The 20,506-nt window shown below is 40.6% G+C and overlaps 1 protein-coding gene across 1 annotated transcript in view; it reads left to right on the plus strand.

Annotated features, from left to right (window-relative positions):
- The first annotated feature begins 264 nt into the window (after nucleotides 1-264).
- Nucleotides 265-20,506, plus strand: part of LOC129712423 (hepatocyte cell adhesion molecule-like) — a 35,969-nt gene continuing 15,727 nt past the window's right edge. The window contains 1 exon segment of the mRNA XM_055660846.1: nucleotides 265-603. Coding sequence (XP_055516821.1) covers nucleotides 519-603 — 85 coding nt within the window. The 5' untranslated portion in view covers nucleotides 265-518.

Raw genomic sequence — 20,506 nt, forward strand, 5'->3', positions numbered from 1 at the left:
GAGAAAATTGAATGTGTAAGAAGGAATTGCAGATGTTGGTTTACACCGAAGGTTGACACACAATGCTGAGGTAACTCAGCTGGTCAGGATGCGTCTCTGGAGAAAGGAATAGGTGATGTTTCGGGTCGAGACCCTTCTTCAGGAAATTTAATGTGTTCCTTGAGAACTCGGGAATGTGAATGGTTAATATTCATGTCAAAACATTCATGGATAATGGACATCAAGCACTGGCCGGAGAAGGATTTGAGTTCAAATATCAGTTTCCATGTTTTCCCAAAAGGTTCCATTCTTCTGTAAAGGGTAAGGACAAGATCTCCATCTTTATGTTTCCCCATCCCTGCTGAAGTTGGCATGGATTCTGTGTGCTGAAAGCTTGGTAATAAATTAGAGAACACTATCCTATTCAGGAGCTTGGCAGAGCTGAGGTCTGTCGAAAACTCCTAGTGGTACTAAGGACGTGCCCTGTTTGCACAAATCATGCAAATCATCATCAGGAAGGACCCAGAGTTAGTCCGAAAATGAAGGCAGAAAAGGAAGTATTCTCAAGAGGTTTCGCCACTCCACACTTACTCAATATTTTATTTTTTCTTCTTGCACTGTCAGGTAGGATGGATATTTTAATCTATCTTTTATAAATATGACAATGTAACGTATTGTTCAATTTTCATGCATCTCTTCTGCCGCAAAGTTTATTCGCTTCGCCTGCTGATCTCTTGTTAAGGTCGGTATCTCAGCATTGGAGCAGATCTAGCGTAAGAAAACTTTGAATAAGCCATGGGACATTTTTTTTTAAATGTGTTTATTTGTGTTTCTGTTTGTTAAATACAATAGTTTCTAAGGTACCCCATGAAATAACTTCCTTTGTTTTTGCATCTCGTAGACAGAAACCATTTCAATAGCCCACTCTAAACAGCCGCCTTTCACAATGACATACTTCTTGTATTATTTCCAAACTGAGACATAGAAAGTCTGTATTGTGCATTGATGGCATAAATTCTCGCGCTTGACCAGGGTTCATGTTGATCCAGTCTGTCATATTCAGATAGTGTAATCAGTTTGCAGAGACTGGAGGTCTCACAGATCTGTGTGGGCACTTACTGCGCACTTGTTTGGTCTTTAACTCTTTCAGCATTGACATTCACACTGGGATAATTATATGTTTGTGATTAGAAAACACCATCTCATCGCACTTCAGCTGGACCCCCTATCATTTTGGTATATACTTTTGGCCTACATTTTGCTGGAGATTGTATTTCAGACCACTTAAGGTTGAACTTCCAGTGTATTCTGAGAATTGTCTGATTATGAAACGTTCACGAAGTTCATCACCTGGCAAGAACCAACAAATCAATTTATACCGATTGCTAATTGGAATAATATTTTCTTACCATTTACCTTTTAATTTTATCTTCCGTTTTCTCCTTATGCCTTATAATACAATTTCTGATATGTCTGGTCTTTAAATGGGTGATGTCCATTTTTGGTTCCCTGTAAAAAAAGATTGTTAATGCTTGGGTTTAGACAGTAAGAAACTTTCTACAATGATTTGGTAGAGGGATGCAGCCAAATAATGTTATCATAGTAGCATCCCATACTAATACACACTCTAATGGGAGAAGTGAACAGAAGGGTAGGATCAAAAACTGCGAATAAATGTCCCCGTCCGTTATCCAGCGAAGTGAATCGATTATAGCACAGCAGCTGCTGAGAACATTGTTAAAGTATCAAACATAGGGTCCTCTTGTTCTATACTGATATAATCTGATGGGAAAGTAGATCACCTGGAAGTTCATTTTACAATCAGTGAAAAAAAATCTAATTTCCAATTGCACCTCCAACTGGAATTATGATAAGGGCGCACAGACACAATCTAAATAATCACACTGGATTATTATTTTTTTAATTCAAGATTCAGCTTCAGCTATATTCAATATTTGGATTTTTATATAAATTATAATCTATTATAATTTTTATGGTTACATTTATGCAAAATGTGGCTTTATGACTATAGCAAGATACCTGTAATTGGCGTATATGTTTTTAAAATCCTGTTTTTATCTTTGTGTGTCCTTCAAAATCAACACACTTGCATTCACTTCATTACAAAGCACCTATTGAAAGCTGTAGACATTAGATGATTGGGTGTTGGAGGCATTTCTGGAATGCACATTCCAAAGGTACCATTCCATTGTTGGACCTTTACGGATAGAATAAAGATCATTTATATATTGGGTTAGAAAGATGGGGGTGGGGGTGAGTCAGAATAAAGTATGAGGGACAGCAGTCAGCATTCCACTACCATTTCAATTCTGAAATTTAATTATTGCAACAAGGTCAATGACTTTAGGAACAACGTTGAACAGATTTTTTTGTAACTTAATCAAGGTTGAGTAAGTAGAGTAAGTAAGCAATTATAATATAATAGTTAAGAAGAGTTCCAAAATTATGTTACTCTTATAGTGTATTTCAGAACCTTTTGGTTGAGGCAGGATATTATGGCTCACATGAAATGTTTATCTCTGTTGTGTTGCATCAAACACGTATCTTTGAGTTTAGTCTTTCGACAATTCCATTAACTTCAAAGAAGCTGACTAGAACTAGCCAATGTCATTGTATCATGTGTTTAATACTTGCAAGCCAAAATTTCCTGCTAAAAGATTTAGATTTTGGGGGAAGATTGAGCTGTAGAAACCGGTTGCCTATGCTTGACTGCGCTAGGCCTGGTTTCTCTAATGTGTGATTATTGTAGAAATTAAGGTTCAGGTGTATAGGGAATAGGAATGTTAAAATTATCTAGTTCAAGCAAGGTTGTTAAAAATAAATAATTTTCAGGAAATGTGAAGAAATAGGAAATTTTCCAACCCAAGGAAATCTAAACTGATAAATAAAAGTGCACAGATTATAGAAAGCAAAGTTGGGGGTTTGGAGTACTTTAAAACAAGGAATATAAAGGCTTTTGCAATACAATAATGGAAGATCAAGCTATGGGTAAAGCCACTAAGAACTTAATGAAAATAAAAACAGAACATGCTGTAAATACTCAAAGGGTCTGACATCCTCTCTGAGAAGAAAAACAAGAGTTAATGTTTCATGTCAATGATTGTTCATTTCTCTGCATTTGTATATCGGGGTGGAGGAACAAATCCATGTGTACTTGTACACAGAAAGGAAGTTAGTTGATACAAAATTAATGTATCCTTTTGAAGAAACAGTACTCACACCCTTAATGACAAAACTCCTGATGCACATATAAGGGGATAATGACAAAACTCCTGATGCGCACATAACAAAATGTAATAAATAAAGGGCTGAAGAAGCTTTATGAAACATATGGTTGAACTTTCCCTGAGGCAAAAGTACACATCCCGAATAAAAAGAACATTCAGTTTAGATTGTGCGGCATTCCTTGTGATAAGGCTGCAAATTCCAATTGACTTCCCTAACTGAAATTCATTTAATTAGCAATCATTGAATACGCATCTAATTGTAGCCAGAAGTTAATTCATGATTGTTGAAGCAATCCTCCTTTATTGGCGTATATAACTGAACAATGAATTAGCAGAACATTACACATCTACTTCCAAATTTACTATTTCTGGGTCTCCTACTTCTTTAGTTTAGAGATACAGCATTAAAACAGACCCTTTGGCAGACCGAGTCTATGCAAACCTTCAATCACTCATTCACACTAGTTCTATGTTCCACTTCTGCATCCACTCACAACACTCGGTAGGCCAAAGGATATGTTTCTATGCTATATTTCTTTATGAATCTGTGATATAGTTGTGCTAAGTGAACAGCAGATGACTCATAATACCATCTGCAGTGCAGTCTTTAGTTTTTTAGTTTAGAGATACATCACGAAAACAGGCCCTTAGGCCCATCGAGTCCGCACCGACCAGTGATCTCTGCATATTAACACTATCCTACTACTAGGGACAATTTACACATACACCAAGCCAATTACCTACAAACCTGTACATCTTTGGAGTGTGGGAGGAAACCGAAGATCTCCGAGAAAACCCATGTGGTCACAGGGAGAACGTAAAACTCACCCGTAGTCATGATTGAACCCGGGTTTCCGGCGCTGCAAGCTCTACCGCTGCGCCACTGTGCGCCACCAGTTACATTAAAAAAAATACATTCAAGGATGTAAATCTACTTACTATTTAAATGGAATAGAAAAATATTCAACCCGATTATACGCACATCATTCAGGGTAACTGCAAACACAGGTAAGGCCTTCAAAATGCATGCAGAATCTTTGCTTCTGTGCCAAGAAGAAAATAATATTTTAAAAAATTGACATTGAGTTTTTCTTTTACAAAAACCTGCTTTGGCGATAGCTGGATTATTGATTATTGGTTGTACATGGTTTATTACAAAATCAAGGTGCAGTGTATTGGACATACAATAGAGTTTTACATTAACTGTGATCGTTAACTTGACTCATGTGCCAGAATTTTATATTGGGTACAAGCGTGTACGGACATGGTGTCGAAGGATGAGAAGCCAAAGCAAAGAAGTGGAAGCCAAATAACCAAATGGAAACGAAGCCGAAACGCCAAATAACCAAAAGCGTACAAAGCCGAAACACCAACTAACTGAAAGGGTGGGATGTCTATATGCAAACTAACCGAAAGGGAGGGACGCCTAAAAGCCAACTAACCGAAAGGCTGCATCGCCTAAAAGCAAACTCACCGAAAGGCCGCTTGCCGAAACGCTAACTAACCGAAAGGCTGTGTCGCCTACAAGCCAACTAACCGAATGGCTGCTCAGCCGAAAAGTCAAATATCAGACATGACATCGCCGGGGGCGAGGTGAACGGGACTTGTCAGCGATTGGTCCAAACCCCCGCGTCCATCACATCACTGGCCATTGGCGATGGGAGGGTGGGGGTCATTTTCCCACACAAGCCATAGGCGATTGGGCACTCTGTTGTTTGTTGTCATGCACACTTATCATCGGCCCACCAGGGAATTTGTGTCCCCCCCCCCCCATGGTTTAAAAGTGATTTACTATGGCTGCCAATGCCCCGAGCCGTCTGTCCCCGGGGTGGGGGTGAATCACCCGGTGTGGGTGTCAGGGGATAAATCACCCCAGTGGTCCGGGGGTCGGGGGGGTGAATCACCCTGGTGTGGGGGTTGGGGTCCGATGGCGGTGCATTGCGGTCAGTGTCTCTGGGAGGGCTGGAGGGACCAGCCTGTCCCACACCTCTGCTCCACCCGGTGCTGCTGACACACAGCTCATCACAGTGCGACCACACGGGGGAGACGAGGCGGAGGGCGGCCGTGGGAGATTGGGGGCTGTCCCGAGCGATGCGCCCCTTCAGCCGCTTACAACTTGGTGCTCGGGTTCAGAGTACCCAGTCACCTATTGCTTGTGTGGGAAAATGACCCCGACCCTCCCGTCTCCACCGGCCAGTGATGTGATGGACACGGGGGTCTGGACCAATCACTAACACGTCCCGCTCCCCCTGTGACGTCATGTCCGCTATTTGATTTTTCGGCTGAGCGGCCATTCGGTTAGTTGGCGTATCGGCAGAGCGGCCTTTCAGTTAGTTTGCATTTAGGCGTCCCACCCTTTTGGTTAGTTGGTGTTTCGGTTTCGTACGCTTTCGGTTATTTGGCGTTTCGGCTTTGTTTCCGTTCAGTTATTTGGCTGCCACTTCTTTTCTTTGGCTTCTTGTCCTTCGACGCCAAGTCCGGGTACCGGGTACAAGAACAGAGAAATACGGTGATATCTGTGCATGTTTGCTGTGAGTATCAGTAAAGGTTTATCCCATTCACACTATTTTCTTTAGCTTTTTTTTTAGCTTTCTGCCCCATTATAATGATGTCCTGGATCAACACTTCATCTTCTGTGAAGCTACATTGTTACCTTATTGATGCAATATCGAATGTTACAATTTTGAGTCACTCGCTTTCTCTGTATCAGAACTGGTCAGTCCTCTTCTGATACTGATGGTTCCTATTAACCCATCAACTAGATTGGATCCTATTAATCCATAGGTCCTATTAATCCATCACCACATTCTCTGCAACTTTAAACCAAGTTTGCTCTCTTTTCCAGTTCATTGAAATATTAACCTTATTTCCCTGATTGATCTCAAGAGTATTTTCCAGTATTTTCTGTTTTCAGTTCAGATTTCTAGCATCTACAGTTTTCTTGTTGCTATCTCCTTATTTGGCATTGCAAGGTTCCAAAACCATTGTTTTCATATTTCTGGCAAGCTTTGTCTGGAACTCCATTTTATCTTCCTTATGAATCTTTCAGACATTCTTTGCTTCTTTTAATATTTTGGCCACCACTATCTTTGCACATTGTATATCTTTATTGTCATTTCCTGAGTATTCGCATACCCAGAGGAAACAAAAAAACGTTGCTCAACCAATGTCCATTCAGTGTGCATGAAAAATAAATAGAAATAAAAAAATAAAAATAAAAATAAAAATCTTTGCACAATTATACACTTTAACTTTTCCAATTAACCACAGACAGTGAGCCCTCTGCTTGGAATTTATCTTTCTCGTTGGACTGCATACGTTTGGTTTATTCCAAAAAGTCACCTCAAATGTCTGCACTCCTTCTCTATTAATCGAGTCCTTAACCTAATTTGCCAGTTTTAGACCAACTGTTCTCTCCCTTAATTTGAATGTCAAATTAAATTATATTGTAATTGCTGTTATTCCTACACTCTACGACCTTTAATAAACCAAGAGGTCCTAGATGAGATAATTAATTAATCCTATTTTTCATTGGATAATGCCAGGTCTAGTATAGCCTGCTCGATTGGTGGCTCCAGAATGCGCTGTTCTAAGAAATTATCCGGTAAACACCATGAACTCCTCATCTTGGCTTTCTTTGCCCATTGTAAATGTAAATCTAAATCCTCCATGATTGTTGCCATACTCTCTAACAAGCTTCCATTACTTCTGTCATTACTCTGTCATAACCTGGATTTTGTGTTTGGTGGGGCTACACAACTCCTTTAGGTGATTTCTGGTCCTCTCCACCAAAATTATTTCTATATTCTGGTTTTGTGAATCCAGGTAATTCTTCACGTTGCACTTGGATTCATTAAATACCGAGCCACTCAAGTTATTTTCCAACTGCTAGCCCTTTCCTAGTTAAGCACTTCACCTGAATATTGGTCCCAGCATGTTTCAGGTGCAGACTGTCCCAACAGACAGATCCTACTTTCTCCAGTACTAATGCAGTGCCCCATCAGTCCATGAACCACATTAATTTCTCTAATGTTATTTGCACATTGACAGTTTGCAAGTGGCTTCTGCTTCTTAATTTAGTGCCCAACTCCTCATACTGATAATTCATTACCTCGTTCTTTGCCTTGCCTATGTTGTTGGTACCTACATCTACCATGATGACTGGAATCTCCACCTTCCCTTGTAATTAAAATTCTGAATATTGATGAGAAAAAAAAATTTCACTGACTTATTATGCCCATTTAGGTTTTCCATTCCAGGTCCTTACTTCTCTGTACCCTAGAACTTATTATCTGACAAGCCCATCAACTCTTTAATTATTTTGCTATTTACAGTGAGAGGTTGGATATACTTGGTTTCTTTTTTATGGAAGATTCGAGGCTGAGGGGATAGTTGATAGAAGTGTATAAAATTATGAGAGGTATATATATAGGGTAGATAGTCAGAACCTTTTTTCCCAGGTGGACATATCCAACATTAGGGAGCATAGCTATAAGGTGAGAGGGAAAAAGTTTAATGGCGATATGTGGGACAAGTTATTTTTTACACAAAAGTGTGATTGATGAGGGCCTGGAATGCACTGCCAAGCATGGTGGTGGAGGCAGATTTCATAGTGACATTTAAGAGGCATTTAATAAGGACAGGGAAGTGAATGGAATAGAGGGAGGTGGATCATGTAAAGGCTGATGAGGTCAGTTTAACTTGGCATCATGGTCAGCACAAATATTGTGGGCTGAAGGGCCTGTTCATGTGCTGTACTGTTCTATGTTCTATGTTTAACTGCAGCAGAAAAAAATTAGATAGCCACTTAACCAACCAGTGCATATTTGGGATGTGAGAGGAAACCAAACCAATGGAAACCTATGTGGTCACGGAAAATGTGCAATCTCCACATATACAACATCTCAGGTCCGGACTGAACCCAATTCTCTCTGTGACAGTAGCACTAACCACAGTGCTACCATGTTATGGGTAGGAGTTTAAATAAACCAAGTATCTACCTGCTTTCTCACAAGGATGTAAGATGACACTATTTTTCTGAAGAACAAGGGAGTTGTTCCGAGTGTTCTAATGATTAGTTATTCCTCAATCAACACCAGAACATGGCTAATGAATCATTTTCCCAGTTAATGGAATGTTGCTGTGTGCAAATTGGCATCTGTGTTTCCTATCTTACCTCAAAAACTACATTTGGAAAGTACTTCATTAACTGCAATCCTCTGTGGGCTCAAGGTGTTCTATGTGCAACCTCTCTTTCTTTCGGAAAATATGAACCATGGGCTTGATGGATAAGCTGATCTTTCCCTGCTCAATGTTTTGATGAACTTCAGATACATTTGTTAAATACATACATTTAAAGCACAAAACAGTCCATTTAACTCAACTGGTTAATGCCAATACAAGCTCCACACAAGCTTCTGCCAACCCTATTTTGACTGATTATTTTTTCACCATGAGCTGCATTCAACTCTAATATTGAATGATGATAAATATCTTGGCTGTTTGTCAGGGAGATTTAATAATAAGGAAGGTAAAATTAACTCTCAATCACTAATCCTAGAAAGAGTGCAAGACCACCTGTTGTATTCTCTTCCTGACCCAAGACTTCAGTGAAAGACTGGTGGTGAGTCCAACTGCAAGAAATATTCCAGCACCTGAATAATGCTAGCACTAAGACAAGTTGCTCCCAAAAGGGGATGGAGCAATTTTAATTCCATTCTAACAGTGCCAAATGACCTTGCCGATTTTCAAAGTGCCTGAAATTCTTATGATTATCCAAGCAAGTAGATGGAATTTGCCTTAAATTTAAAAAAAAATAACTACTGTCCCCAAGGGTCTACCAGGTTCATATTTGATATTTGTAGCTTTTCTCTCATCTTCATTTTACAAATGTTGTACACTGGAATTATTAATTATTTTATATTTGTCTACAATTTAGGAATATATAAGGTGTAACCCAGAAGCAACGTGCAAAATCATGTCCATATACCAATTAATTTGCTTAGACCTTAATTTACAGAAAATACCGTTTTTTAAATATTGTAATTTAAAGCATAGATACCATTGAGACAGCAAGCTTTGGGTATGGCTAAATCCAAATAAGCCAACTCATAGGAAATATAAATGCAAATAGAATTGAGTTGACAATTTTGCAGCCAACATCTTCAGTGTTTTAAAACTACAAATTAACATTGGCATTGGTTTGCACATTCCCATCACAATGAGAAGTAGGTGTGCACAAATTTGAGCCTCCGTGAAAGCTGCCTCGACGATACGAGGTGAAATAAATTTAGATCTGTCTGAATCAACTTTCTAAGAGCAAGTTTAGAATTGAAAGATCTTCTAATTAAGTGTAGATTATCAGAAACTTGCATTTTATTCAGCGAGGGCATAAGGATAATTATGAAGACAATGGTGTTTTTTATTGTCTAACTGATATCGTTGAACTCAATGGTCAGACAACAATGATGACAAATGTTTTTAAGGAGATGCTTATAGTCCAATGTTGTTAAATTTTGTATATTAGTTCTTTCCACAAGCTTAAAAGGGAAAAATAGTTACGCAGGAGATTTAAATGAGAACAGAGGATGATAATTGAACACATGAGATTTGAGTGTAGGATCCCCTGTTTTTAATTAGCTGTCACAGGAGAGTGAAATCTCAAAACCCATCTTAATATGAGAAGGCTATGTCAGTTCATTCTGTCCTTTTTACTTGCTGTTCATGGTATACTTGCCGTCATCGGTCAAAATATTGAGCGTTAGTCAGGTAGTTATGATGCATTTTTATAGGACATTTGGAATATTGCATCCAGTTCTGGTTGCCCCATTACAGAAAGGATGTGGAGGCTTTGGAGAGGGTGCAGAAGAGGTTTACCAGAATGCTTCCTGGATTAGAGGATATTAGCTTTAAGGAGAGGTAAAATACACAAATTGTTTTCTCTGAATCGTTGGCTGATGGAAGCATATACCATAACGAGAGAAATAGATAGGGTAGACGATCAGAAACCTTTTCCCAGGATAGAAATATTAACGACCAAAGGGCATAGCTTTAATATGAGAGAGGCAAAGTTTAAAAGAGTCGTGCGGGGCAACATTTTAATGCAAAGATGAAATTGCCATTATCACTACATCCAGCCATGTCATCTGGGATCTCCATTACTGCAGACAGAATGCTGGTGTAACTCGGCGTATTAGGCAGCATCTTTAGAGAAAAAAAAATAGATGACGTTTTGGGTGGGAACGCTTTTTCAGACCCGAAACGTCACCTATTCTTCACCATTACTGCATCTTTATAATGGAGTGCTTGACAAAATTTGTAATCCAAGCACTATCAACTTTATGATGGGTAGGCCAGGATTTGCAAAGAAAGTAGAGCCCTCCCCTCCCAACTCCCATTGTAACTCACCAATAATGTTTGCTTTACCCCATCCAATTTCAATATACTGCCTATGCTGCCAAGGCTACATAGTGTGTGATGGTGGTCTCAGCTCATTCAGCTTAGTTTGCTATACAGTGGCTTGCAAAAGTATTCATACCCCTTGAACTTTTCCACATTTTGTCACGTTACAACCACAAACGTAAATATATTTTATTGGGATATTATGTGATAGACCAACACCAAGTGGTGCATAATTGTGAAGTGGAAGTAAAATGATACATGGTTTTCAAATTTCTTTACAAATAAAAAACTGAAAAGTGTGACGTGCAAAATTATTCAGCCCCCCTGAGTCAATACTTTGTAGAACCACCTTTCGCTGCAATTACAGCTGCAAGTCTTTTGGGGTATGTCTCTACCAGCTTTGCACATCTAGAGACTGAAATTTTTGCCCATTCTTCTTTGCAAAATAGCTCAAGCTCAGTCAGATTGGATGGAGAGCGTCTGTAAACAGCAATTGTCAAGTCTTGCCAGAGATTCTCAATTGGATTTAGGTCTGGACTTTGACTGGGCCATTCTAACACATGAATATGCTTTGATCTAAACCATTCCATTGTAGCTCTGGCTGTATGTTTAGGGTCGTTGTCCTGCTGGAAGGTGAACCTCCGAACCAGTCTCAAGTCTTTTGCAGACTCCAACAGGTTTTCTTCAAAGATTGCCCTGTATTTGGCTCCATCCATCTTCCCATCAACTCTGACCAGCTTCCCTGTCCCTGCTGAAGAAAAGCATCCCCACAGCATGATGCTGCCACCACCATGTTTCACAGTGGGGATGGTGTTTTCAGGGTGATGTACAGTGTTAGTTTTCCGCCACACATAGCGTTTTGCATTTAGGCCAAAAACTTCAATTTTGGTCTCATCTGACCAGAGCACCTTCCTCCACATGTTTGCTGTGTCCCCCACATGGCTTGTGGCAAACTGCAAACGGGACTTCTTATGGCTTTTTTACAACAATGGCTTTCTTCTTGCCACTCTTCCATAAAGGGCCGATTTGTGGAGTGCACGACTAATAGTTGTCCTGTGGCCAGACTCTCCCACCTGAGCTGTGGATCTCTGCAGCTCCTCCAGAGTTACCATGGGCCTCTTGGCTGCTTCTCTGATCAATGCTCTCCTTGCCCGGCCTGTTAGTTTAGGTGGACGGCCATGTCTTGGTAGGTTTGCAGTTGTGCCATATTCTTTCCATTTCCGGATGATGGATTGAACAGTGCTCCGTGAGATGTTCAAAGCTTGGGATTTTTTTTATAACCTAACCCTGCTTTAAACTTCTCCACTACTTTATCCCTGACCTGTCTGGTGTGTTCCTTGGGCTTCATGATGCTGTTTGTTCACTAATGTTCTCTAACAAACCTCTGAGGCCTTCACAGAACAGCTGTATTTATACTGAGATTAGATTACACACAAGTGGACTCTATTTACTAATTAGGTGACTTCTGAAGGCAATTGGTTGCACTGGATTTTATTTGGGGGTATCAGAGTAAAGGGGGCTGAATACTTTTGCACGCCACACTTTCTTTGCAAATCCTGGCCTACCCATCATAAAGTTGATAGTGCTTGGATTACAAATTTTGTCAAGCACTCCATTATAAAGATGCAGCAATGGAAAAGTTCAAGGGGTATGAATACTTTTGCAAGCCACTATGTTGATCTCCACCCCTGCTATAGTTCACTCTTTGACCATGTTATTTACACTTCTGTATTCAGCCTACCTCATCCCAGTTCTTCTGCTGAAACCCTCTAAACTTGTTTATCGCAAGTCTCACCTCACTACTTCAGTCTAAAAACTGGTCATACAATATTCTCGTGCCTGTGGCCGCATTCCATCAAATTCCAATCATTCATCACAATGCTTATTAACCTACATTGAACCATGAACCATGATTAAGCAATGCCTATATTTAAAAAATTTCATTAGTTTTCAGTTCCTTTAATTAATTTGTTCTCCTCTATCTCCGTAACTACTAGCTCCGCCAACTCACTTCTCCTGTTCTGATTTCTTGATCACCTCTTAATTGTTTCATTTTATAATGCTCCTGTGAAGGTCCTCAGAATGTTTTGCTTTGTTGGAATTGTCAATCACATATGTTTTACTGTTGTTGTTACAACAGAGGTCATCAAATAAAATGGTCTGGGTCTCATGAACGTGAATCAGAGACAGTCTGATAATCCTGCACCAAAGTTTTATTCCAAATTAAAATGAGAGCTTTAATTCTTTTTCTTATCTCCTTTGGGTTAATTTTTTTTTTTTATATTTCTGCTAATATGTAGCCTCTGTTGAAATAAAGTCAACCTACATCCCCTGTCAATTGGCTCTAAATTAATACAATTTTCTGGGGAAAGCAAGATCTTTTAATGCTCTCACCTTGCTTAGAATGTATGGACTTCCAAACTGTGCCTTTTATTCACCATCTGAAATAAGTATTTGCTCAATTCAGCTTCATCCATACCTGTGGTATTTTAAAGATGTGGTGCTTTAATCTTATATTTTTTGCTGAACCTATAAAACCTAATATTAACACAAAGTGCTGGAGTAACTCATAAGGTCATAAGTGATAGGAGCAGAATTCGGCCATTCGTCCTATCAAGTCTGCTCTACCATTCAATCATGACTGATCTATCTCTGCCCCCTAACCCCTGAAGCCCATGTTGATCAAGAATCTATCCCTTAAAACTCAGCGGGTCAGGCAGCATCTCTGGAGAAAAGGGATGGGAGATGTTTCGGGTCGGGAACCTTAATTTTGCTTTGACCAATCTTGTTTGAAATCAAATATTATTTTTGAGATATGAGGATCAAAACTTCACCATGCTCACTTTTAATCTGCACAATCGAATGCATCTATTTCAATTTATAATCTAATGATGTCCATATGCGTATTTTGCTTATCATGTTGATAACCTGCACTCAAATTAAATATTTTCTGAGTATCACCAATGTTCACTTCCAAATCCTCTTCTATGTTTAAACTGGGTTTCTTTTAATAGAATGTACATATTTAATGTTACTTCTTTTAGTATTTATAATGCAACATATAAAAATATTACATCCTTACATAAAGTTCATATCAATTTGAAAGTGATCAGGCTCTTTTCAGTTGGTATCAGGAAGACGGTGCAGTTATGAATATATATTGTTCATAGATATTGTGAACAGGAAGGGTCCACAAACTCCACACAAACAACACCCGAGGTCAGGATTGAACCCGAGTCATCATCATCATCGGCGGTCGAAACGAGTATGACTGTCCTCTCATTGAGGACACCTGTGCGTGACTTTGTTTAACGTGGGGAGACTGGTGCACAGACAGCCACCACACCGTCCTTGACAGATCTGGGTCAGAATCCGGTGGATTGGAATCCAAGACCCTTTTCTGCTGCAGCCTTCATTCAGAGACCTCCTCCTCGACCTTACCGCCATGGGTGACCCTACCAGGAGCATAGCTCCAGACGACATTGCTCTCAGTATCTCAGGACCAGACAGGCTTCTCCACCACGACAAGGTGACAATCCACAGAGAAGCCTAGCGCTGTAAAACAGCAGCTCCAGCAGTTGTGCCACTGTGTGGCCCAGCTGCAGGATAATAAGTAGGGAACAGGATTGCTGAGAGCTGGCATGGCCTGCTCAGTGGCCTTCTATGTTGTAAGGCAATCTATGGCAAATATATGTAAAATTATCTGTGGAACACATAGATAAAATAAGCATTAATATTGCATTAGAGAATAGCATGATCAGTATCTCTTACCACATTGTAGCACTAAATCACATGAAATTACACATTTTGCTACTCATAAATCAATTTGTGTCTTTGATCTGCAAAATATAACAATATCTATTGAACATTCATTTTCTGCAGTTGTCAAGAGTGAAAGCTGATTTGAAGGACTTTCATTAGCACAGATTATGCTTGCAAAATATGTATAATCTAAAATCATTTAGACAGATTTAAGAATTTCCTAATTTGATGACAATTCCCATTTTTGTAAGGCAACTTGGATAAACTTTGCTGTTTTCGAACTGAAAAACAATATTTTTAATCTTTATCATTAAATATAATCTGAGAAACAAAGACAATGAGAATTTCTTCACAGAAACTAAACATAGTAAATCGGTCCATTCTTGGAGCTGATTTAAAAGGAGCTGTACAGTCCTCTTAAATGATGTTGATCCCTGTACAATTGGTGAGATAAAATAAATGGAGATTAATACCTCAGTTTACCTCTACAATATTATCCATCGCCTTCTGTCAGAAATAAATGTCCAACGTTTTAGCTGATGCAACACTTTAATGTTAAAGAAATGCTGCACTACCAAATAAGTGCTGCCATTTAGAAGTACAACAAGATACAAGATACATTTAATTGTCATTTGGACCCCTTGAGGTCCAAACGAAATGCCGTTTCTGCAGCCATACATTACAAACAAATAGACCCAAGACACAACATAATTAACATAAACATCCATCACATTGCTGTGATGGAAGGCCAAATAAACTTATCTCTCCACTGCACTCTCCCCCCCCACCCGATGTCAGAGTCAAAGTCAAAGCCCCCGGCTGGCGATGGCGATTGTCCCGCGGCCATTAAAGCCACGCCGGGTGGTGCGAGGTCGCACACGGGTCTTGCTGTTAGAGCCCCCGGCGTGCGCTCGCAGAGTCCCGCGGCCATTCCAAGCCGCGCGGCAGTGATGTAGGCCCCGCTCCAGGAGCTCTTCAACCCCGCAACTCGGGCGGGGGAAGTCGCCGTTGCGAGAGCCCTGAAAAGCGGTCTCCCTCCAGGGACCCGCGGGCTCCCGGTGCTGCCATCCACAGACCTGCCATTGAAGCCTCCGACTCTCCGGTCGGGCCACAGCAGCAGCAGCAGCAGCGCTCCTCCACCGCTCCACCCGCTCCGGACTCGGCCAGCCCCGCGACGGCGACGGTGAGTCGTCGGCACCAGAGTCCCCGGTCTCTTCCTGTTGGAGGCCGCTCCTCGTTGCAGCCCCAACGATAACGGAAACCCGACGAGAATAGGTCGGGTCTCCCGTGCCGGGAGATTTAAAAAGTTCCCCCCCCCCCCCCCCCCCCCCCCCACCCCCCCCCCCCCACACACACCCCAACAAAAAATAACAAAAACTACATAAAAACATAGACAAAAAATAATAAAACGCGGACAGACTGCAGAGGCCGCTGCTGACGAGAGTCGCGCCGCCCACCCATAGAAGTGATATTAAACAAAACTCTTCTGCCTGTTCAAGAGTAGAATGAAAATCCGTTTGGCACTTTTTTGATGAAGTGCAGTGGGTTCTACTGGTTTTCTGGCCAATGTTTATCTTCAGTGACTAAAATTAATAATTGTATGCTGATTATCACATTTCTGTTTGTGGGCTGGGCTATGGTTCTAACAGTGGCTTATGTTCAAACATAATGCGATGATTTTAAACTGCTTTACAACTTCGCAAGATAATGAAAGGCACTTCAAACGAATTCAACTATTTCATTTATTATTTTGTGTGATCTAAGGCTCTTGGTATGTTGATGTAAGGTTGCTAGTTTCAAACAAACCTGCTCCAGAAATGTCCGATGGACTAAAATACTCTTGTATCGTTAATCATTCACTCTTCGACTATCCTAAATCTGAGGTGTGAAGAAATAATTAGAATGAAAGATATAATATTGCATCTTACTCTGGATGCTCTTTTGATCCATTTATGGCCCATCAGCTACAAAGCAGATGCAATCAAGACACATAGGGCAGATAAACCCCTCAAGATTTTTGGTGCAGGGAGCTCAAAGAAAGTTGGATTAATTATTTTGAACACTGACCTCATTGTGATTGTCATAGAGCAATATACACAAATGTAAGAAATCAGAAAATTGATCTTGTTTCTTGATGAGAATATCACAAGGATACTTATATGGAAGACAAGGCATCAAGAGGTATGAGGAAGAGCCAAACTTTGCTAATGCCATTAGGACACATGCAGGAGTAACTCAGCATTTCAAGCAGCATCTCTGGAGAACATGTTTAGGTGACGTTTCAAATCGGGACCCTTCTTAAGATTGATACCCCCCACAATCAGTAAGAAGAAGGGCCCTGGCCCAAAAGGTCACCTCTCCATGGTCTCCAGTGATGCTGCCTGACCTGTTGAGTTACTCCAGCACTTTGTGTCATTTTATCTAAGCCAGCATCTGCAGTTCCTTGTTTCTACAGTGGCAATACCATGGATAGCCGGGAAGGATTGGCTTTTCAGCTGGAAAGAGTAAAGACCACACGGTGGGCTAGAAGATTATGAGGAGGTATAAAAATAAAAAGAAGGTAAGTTACAACACAAGTCAGATGAAGTGAGAATACCCAAACGCCTACTGTTTTCCAGCAATGGCCATGTTTTGCCTTGTCTCTCAGAACTGGTTAACTGAGCTATTCATGTTCATACCATTCTTGTCTGAATATATAAAGGTTTGTCAATCAATAGATAATTTTACATTTATAACAAAACTGATTATATTTAATATTCACTAAGTAAGGCCAAAATGTTAATATGTATTTTTTTTAATGAGGAGCTACTTACCTCGGCTACCAGCAGGATTTAAATTGTTGCAGCCAAACTAATTAGAATTAGAATGAGACAGATGACCAGAACAAGGAACATAAAGGCAGCTCAGTGGACTGCTCAGTGTTGGGTTGAGAGCTTTGCCAAGGAGTATGCTACTGACAAAACATAAAGGCAGCCAAGCTACAGAGATTTTAAATTACAATACAAAGTTCTGCTCAGTGGTCATGACAGGACCTCACAGATTTCACAGATGTTGAAAGCCCTGAATTTGGAGAAATGCACAGTTTTCCTTGCTGTTTTGGCTGATATTTATTTTTCAGCTAGCTTCACTAACAACAATTTATTTGATCATGTTCAGTGCTTTCTTGCTGTGTGCAGTTTGATTGCCAAATTACTTCATCAGAGCAACTTCAAAATCATCTATTAAAGGGCTAGCCTGAGTTTTTTGGCAGTCTTTTGGGAAACAGCAAGATTTGGCCTGTGTTACTTTTATGTGAAGTTGATGATCAAAATCTCAGTTGTACTCTGAGATTTTACCTCTTTTGGACATGTGTTGGAATTAGCCTTTCAAAGTTGTTGATGCTAAGGTTTTAGGTGTAATGTGTAGAGAATTAGGGATTGATTTTACATTGGAGATGTGACATTTTCAATACACATTGCCTTGGTTAGGCCGCCGGCATAATCAAAGACCTGTCTCACCCCGGGTACTCCCTCTTCCCTTAAAAGCAAGAGGCTCAGTTTGGAAATGCATACCTGCAGATTCAGGGATAATTTCTACCCAGCTGTGATCAGGCAACTGAATGGTCCTCTCGCCAGCTACAGTGCATTCCTGCCCTCCCGTCTACCTCATTGGAGACCTTTCAACGATTTTTAATCAAACTTAATTGGACTTTCTCTTAAACTAAATGTTGTACATTACTTTCCATTACACGTGACAATAACCCAAACCTGTAACAAGACTACATAGAGGATAGACAGTTTGCGCCTCTATTCCTCAAGTTTTGAAGAATGAGTGGTGACCTTAGAAGAATCCAAGGAGGCTTGACAGGTAGACATTGACATGTTCTCAATAGATACGTATAAGATAATGGGCCAGTCATTTTAAATTAAGTTGCAAAAATAGTTTTCTCTCACAAGGTAGTAAATCTTTGGAATTTTCTGTCCTGTCCTTGTGGAGGGAGAATCATTAGAAATATTTAAAGTGGAGGCAGAGAACTATTTGAAAGGTTCGAGAAATTGAGGGTTATGGGCAACTGGCACAGAGAGGGGTTGAGCAACTGGCACAGAGAGGGGTTGAGGCAACTGGCACAGAGAGGATCGGCCATGGTCATTTTTTATTGCAGAGCAGGTTTGAGGGACCAGGTGACCAATTTTCCTGTGTTATGTTAGCACATTGGAGCAAATAGATTATAGAAGAAGCAGGAAATTTTACTTCTGAAAATAAAATGATTTTGCCACATTGGAGCCTAGAACATTCATTGTTCATCTTTAAAGCCTTTATCTATGGTGAACAAGAGATTTACTGAGGAATTTGATTGGTCTTTCTGCTAAACATAACTTTGCATCTGAATTATTATTCGTCAAACAACAGTCGAGCTGTTGAGAACTATCACAAGACTTCTGAGTGGCTTTGATGTTGAAGAGCTTCGTACCATTGATTACAATGCATGCCATCACTGAGGGACTGAAAGTTTCAATTAAAGATAGAAGTAAATTCAACGTTTTTATTTTCCATCCGAAGAAGTTAATAAAAGGTCGACTGCAACTTCCAGCATAGTGTCATGGAGATATACACCACAGAAACAGCCCTTAGGCCCAACTCGTCGAGGCCAAACAAAATGCCTCATCTAAGCAACTCTAAGCTACTGTCTGAATTTGGCCTATAACATTTCCTATCCATGCACTCCTTTTAAATGCTGTTTTAGTACTGACCTCTTCTACCTCCTCTGGCAGCTTGTTCCAATTACCAACCAACTTCTGTGAAAAAGTTGCCACTCAGGTTCATATTAAATCTTGTCCTTCTCACCTTAAACCTATGTCCTCTGGTGTTTAATTCCACTTCCCTTGGGAAAAGACTCGGGTGCATCCACCCAGCATATAATCCAATCAGAAAATCGACTCGCATCTGGATTTTCATATTAAAAACTAGACTAAGTGGGACCCATTGGGTCCCATGTTCACATGGGAGGGCTGGTCCCCCAACGCAATATTCCACCTCTTCACCAATTCCAATATTGGTGGCAAGTGGGGGGGGGGGGGGGGGGGGGGGGGGGGGGCTTTCTGGAGCGATAGTATGAGTGTTGTGGGCTGGCTGAAGAGACTAGTATGGACATTGTGGGCCTAATGGATTCTTGGGCTGGCGGCTCAGTCACTCAAGCCTGTTGTGCTGGAAGCTCACTCACTCACGGCTGGTGGGCTGGCAGTTGACTCACGGCGATTCTTTGAAATTCCATTTCAAGCAGGGTGCAAGGCCACCAAATTCAAGTGCAGTTTCTTACCGATTCAAGCAGGGTGCAAGGCCACCGAATTCAAGTGCAGTTTCATACCATTTCAAACAGGGTGCAGGCCCACTAAAAACAGTGAGTCGTGATCTCTCCCTCCTCCATCTTGCAGAGATTGAGCCATGCCCACACTTCTGGGTTTTATAGTCCCTCCCCCCTCCTACCAAAAGGGGCATGGCCTTCATGGAGTGATTGTCAGGAGAGAGAATCTCAACATTTTTTAAACACTAATAACTCTTATTTTTCATCGATGGGAAAAATCCTCGGCACCTGACGAGCGGAGGGGTCTCTGAGTAAGATGGCCAAAAATTACAGCCGTACGTGGTAGCGTTTTACTAAAATCAATATAAAGCACAAACAGGAAGTGGTCAAGATTAGACTTTTAATTATATAGAAGGCAAGGCAACTTTAATTAGGCAAACTTTAATTAGGTAAGGCAACTTTAATTAGGCAAGGCAACTTTAATTAGGCAGCGCAACTTCAATTAGGCGACACAGCTTTAGCATTTCCAATCCAAAGGCAACACAGCTTTAGCATTTCCAAACAAAAGGCAACACAGCTTTAGCATTTCCAAACTATATTTTCAAACCACATTAAGGGCACTGACAGGTCAGTAAAACCACTCACAGTTTAGTAGACATGTGTTCAGTGTTATTCACAGCTCATGCTGAGAGACGTGACCCTCTCGCTCCCCCATCTTGCAGAAACTGAATGAGGCAACACTTCCGGGTTGTATAGTCCCTTAGGAAGGGGTGTGGCCTTCAGGAGAGAGAATCTCAACATTTTTTAAACATTATTAACTCTTTTATTTTTCCTC

The sequence above is a fragment of the Leucoraja erinacea genome, chromosome 32 (assembly GCF_028641065.1).
Source record: "Leucoraja erinacea ecotype New England chromosome 32, Leri_hhj_1, whole genome shotgun sequence".
NCBI classification, from domain to species: domain Eukaryota; kingdom Metazoa; phylum Chordata; class Chondrichthyes; order Rajiformes; family Rajidae; genus Leucoraja; species Leucoraja erinaceus.